We start from the raw sequence: 4,614 nt of genomic DNA, 5'->3' as shown, positions 1-4,614 counted from the left end.
TTGATGTTTTATAGTATCAAGAGAAGAATGAAAATTAACAAAATAAATTATTTATTTAGAATTTAGTTAAGATATAAAATTTTATATTCAAATAAAATATATAAAATTTTAGATATTTCTTTTATTATTTATAGTTGAAATTATAAGATATTGATCACTATGATATTTTTAATTTGTATATTTTTAAGTTTTATATTAAAATATAATTATAATTTTGTATGTTTATTCATAATTTTATTATAATTTAATAATTTTAATTAAATTACAATTAAATCGATCGAACTATTAAATTAATAAATCAATTATTACAATTAGAACATTCTAACATGTCATCACTCGAGCTATCAATAATAACTTTCATGGTTTGTCCTCTCTGAGCTAGACGTGCATCTATTTTAGAAATGTACTCTAGTTATCATGGAAAAGAATATTACTGATACTCTCTTGAAAATCAGTGGATAAATTATTTTTTCTATATATTCAATCAATGTAACACGTAGCTAAAGGCTGATTTTTTTATTAATTGACAAAGGTACTCTCTTGAAAATCAGTGGATAAATTATTTTTTCTATATATTCAATCAATGTAACACGTAGCTAAAGGCTGATTTTTTTATTAATTGACAAAGGTGCTGTGTTCTTTTTTGTTCTGGAAAAAGTGACGTGTGTTAATTTAATATAGAGGTGTATTTTTTTAATTTAAATTGTCAAATTAAAATTTTAAAATATATGAGATAATATTTGAATAAAGATTTGAGACTCATATTTTTAGTGATATGAACTCAAAAAATAGTATAAATAAATTGAAAAGTCTGATTTGTGTTAAAATAATTTTTTTATTGTAAAATAAATGAGAGAATTCGATTTACATATTTAAAAAATTTTTTAATATTAAAATATAAAAAAAATTTGATTCTCAAACTTGTATGTTTTTTTTTAAATTAAAAGCTACAAATCTAATCTGACCAGATTTGTGATTTTTACGTGAAAAAAAATCAAATTTCACGTTACTAAAAAATACTACTAAAAAGATAATACCAAAATTAAGAAGCTGTAACTGGTAACTAATATGTGAATAAAAAAATTTTAGAATATACATTAAATATACAACATAAATTAATTAAATCTTAAAAATAATAAGATATATTAATTATTTTCAAATAAAATATGTATATATTTATGTTTTGTAGGTTAATAATTAAATTTATTTTATTATACTCTTTTGTTTTAAGATAAGTGTCTCTTTTATTTTTAGATTTGTTGAAAAATTAATGTATCTAGATAAATTTATTGTCTAAATACATTAACGTTTTAATAAATCGAAAAAGTAAAAGCGACACTTATTTTAAAATAGAGAAAGTAATATATCAAAAATAAAAAATATTTTACTCTCTAATTTTCAAGGAGTACATGAATAATTCTGATATATATATATTAAACGCGTATATATGTCAGCTGTCAGCATTCATAGTAAAGATTTTATTCTGTGTTTCGAAACAAATTAGATATTTCCTTCCATATATGGGTTGTTTAATGGAATCAAAGCAAATTAATTTTCTTATTATTGACAGTATCTTCTGCCATTATGTTTTACCTAAAACATATTTTCTATACGCAATAATTCAATAAATTCTTTTATATATAGTAGAAAAAAATGTAATTCAAGTCTAAATTGATTTTCCAAACACAATGGAAATGTATGAAGGGGTGTAAATCAGTCATGGAAGACATCTATATAATACTTCTCTCTGAAATATATTTTTGTAACAAAAAAGAAACAACTCATTAGAAAAACAATGGCTTCATCAACGTGGCATGTGATGCTCTCACTTCTCCTTTGCTTTCTGCTACACCAAAACACTCAAGCAATCAAACAAGCAAGTTTTTGAATTCGCCTATAGTTATTACAATTTTTTAGGATTTATATAACACTGATAATTTTCTTATTATTATGTTTTTAAATATGTGTTTTTTTTCATCTTTATGTGAAATTCATCATTGTTAATTTTGGTCTTTATAAAATTTTGTTCTTATCTTGGTTCCAACATTTTGCTGTTTTAGTCCCTTAATGACTCACGTAATATAATTTTATTTTATTTAGCCAAACTAATGATGACTGACATAATTTTATTTTATTTATCCTTCTTGTTATTATGACTATCTTCAATTTTATAAGCACTAAGTTTTAATAAATTTTTTCTCCTAATATTTCTTTGCAATATAATATTTATACAACAAACATTCTTGATACTTGGACAAAAATACAATTATTATTAATTAATTATATATTTAAATTATTTTTAATTAAAAAAATTATACATATTAATTATTAAGAAAATATTAGTATCAAAATAATATTACTGAAAAGAATGTAAAATAAAACAAAATTATTTTTTTATTGTATGAATTAATAGACACATTATTTATTATTATACTATTGTATTATCATGTCTCAATTTTAACTTTTATATTACTTTAAATTATAGCCAGGCCTAATTACCATTCATGTCTCATTTTGACAGTCCTATATTGTGTACATGGGATCTCATTCATTTGGTCAAAATTCTACATTAGTTGATGCTGAATATGTCACAAACTCTCACCATAATTTACTTGGATCATATGTTGGAAGGTATGATGAAATTAATTGAACTCCAACTAATTCATGAAATTTGCAAGTGCAAAATGCATTATGAACTAATTAACAATGGAATGTATTTTGTGACACAGCGTTGAGAAGGCCAAAGAAGCAATCTTTTACTCTTATAATAAATACATCAATGGTTTTGCTGCAGTACTTGATGAGGAAGAAGCAGCCAAGATTGCAAGTACATAATTACATATATGTTTATTTTAAAATTGATTTCCTATTTATCAATGTGTAATTAATTAATTGTCTGTTTAAAATTCTTTTATATAAAAAAATATATTTTTTAATATATTTAGTAAATTTTTAATAATAAAAATAAAAATATTAGAAAAATAAAAAAATAAAAAATTATAATTTATATTTTTTTAAAAAGATTTTTTAAGATTTTTTTATATAATAAATAAATAAAAAATATTTTTATATTATTGTATCCAAACATAATTTATGGATAAAATAATTTTTTTTTCATGAGATGTCCAAATATAAAATTATTTTTACTTTTTTAAAAGATCTTTTAAAAAGTAATTAAAAAAATAATTTTTTTTAAAAAACTCACACAAACAAAATATTCAATAATATTAATTTTTATATAATTAAAAATTAAGTGAGAGGATTCTAAAAAAAATCAAATAATTTTCTCTTTAGAAGTCATGTCAAATAATTAATATTTCTAACACTTTTCATTTGGAGTACAGAACATCCAGAAGTATTATCAGTTTTCCCGAATAAACCAAGACAACTGCACACAACATATTCATGGAGTTTTCTTGGATTAGAGACAAATGGTGCAATTGGAAAACAATCTATATGGAAGGAGTCTTTGGGTCAAGATGTAATTATTGCAAATTTGGACACTGGTAATGATAAATGATGCATAGAAATATATATTTTTAACATGCTTTTTAGAATTGTTTACAAATCATTTTTTAACACATTTTGTTAATTTAAGTGATTTGAAAAAAAAAGGGTTTTAATACTATGATACTTGATTGGTAAAAGGCAAACCAAGTGCAAATTTACGTGAGATGTGAAAAAAAAGCAAAGAAAAATATGCCAAAAATAATAAGCTAAAAGATTGTAATAGTTAAGATGACTTGCTCCAAATTTATTTTAATCTCTTTTATATGTTGGTATTTTGATTTGATAGGTGTTTGGCCTGAATCAAAGAGTTTTAGTGATGAAGGGATGGGGCCAATTCCAAAAAGATGGCGTGGAATTTGTCAAGTTGATGAGAAGAATTTATTTAAATTTCACTGTAACAGGTTTATTCTTTCTTGCTCATGCTGATTACACAAAATATTGAAGACACTATTTAATAATTATTTATGGAATTGGGCTTTATAATTAAAATTTTTAAATAATTCTTGCATAAAAATAATTTACACACATTTTTAAACATTAGGAACTTTATTATAAAATTATAAAGATTTTTGGAGTAACTAAAAAATGGGTTATTGTTTTTTTAGTTTGTTTAAATTATGATATGCCAAAATATTTTCTATCAATATTAAATATAAACAAAATTAATCTCTTAAATTGAGTCAAATAATTTCTATCAATTAGAAACTTCTTTAATTCATAATTTTTGTTACTCATGATTTTTATTTTTTCACTGTATAAACTATAAAGGAAACTCATTGGAGCAAGATATTTTAACAAAGGCTACATCGCAGCTCTTGGCCAAATCCCCTTCAATACTACACGTGACTATGAAGGTCATGGAACACACACGCTATCCACTGCAGGTGCTAAAATTATTCTCTAAAATGTAATTTATATAGTAAATAATTTTGAGATAATACCTAATTTTGTCTTTTAATTTTTCACAAGATAGCTATTTTTGTCTTTAAATTTGAAATGTATTTTATTCAGTGATGAATTTAATTAATAAACTAAAATATTTATATATGTAACTAATGATTAGTTGATATTATACCGAATATGAGACTTAATTTAATCTCTCAA

General features: G+C 22.1%; 1 protein-coding gene across 1 annotated transcript in view; it reads left to right on the top strand.

Moving 5' to 3' along the window:
• Window positions 1–1,689: 1,689 nt before the first annotated feature.
• Window positions 1,690–4,614, top strand: part of LOC107464547 (subtilisin-like protease SBT5.4) — a 6,899-nt gene continuing 3,974 nt past the window's right edge. The window contains exons 1-6 of the mRNA XM_052253864.1: window positions 1,690–1,876; window positions 2,522–2,631; window positions 2,730–2,827; window positions 3,345–3,506; window positions 3,797–3,911; window positions 4,279–4,394. Coding sequence (XP_052109824.1) covers window positions 1,796–1,876; window positions 2,522–2,631; window positions 2,730–2,827; window positions 3,345–3,506; window positions 3,797–3,911; window positions 4,279–4,394 — 682 coding nt within the window. The 5' untranslated portion in view covers window positions 1,690–1,795. The remainder of the gene's footprint in view (window positions 1,877–2,521; window positions 2,632–2,729; window positions 2,828–3,344; window positions 3,507–3,796; window positions 3,912–4,278; window positions 4,395–4,614) is intronic.

The sequence above is a fragment of the Arachis duranensis genome, chromosome 9 (genome assembly GCF_000817695.3).
Source record: "Arachis duranensis cultivar V14167 chromosome 9, aradu.V14167.gnm2.J7QH, whole genome shotgun sequence".
Classification (NCBI taxonomy): domain Eukaryota; kingdom Viridiplantae; phylum Streptophyta; class Magnoliopsida; order Fabales; family Fabaceae; genus Arachis; species Arachis duranensis.
This window is presented reverse-complemented; position numbering and strand designations above follow the sequence as displayed.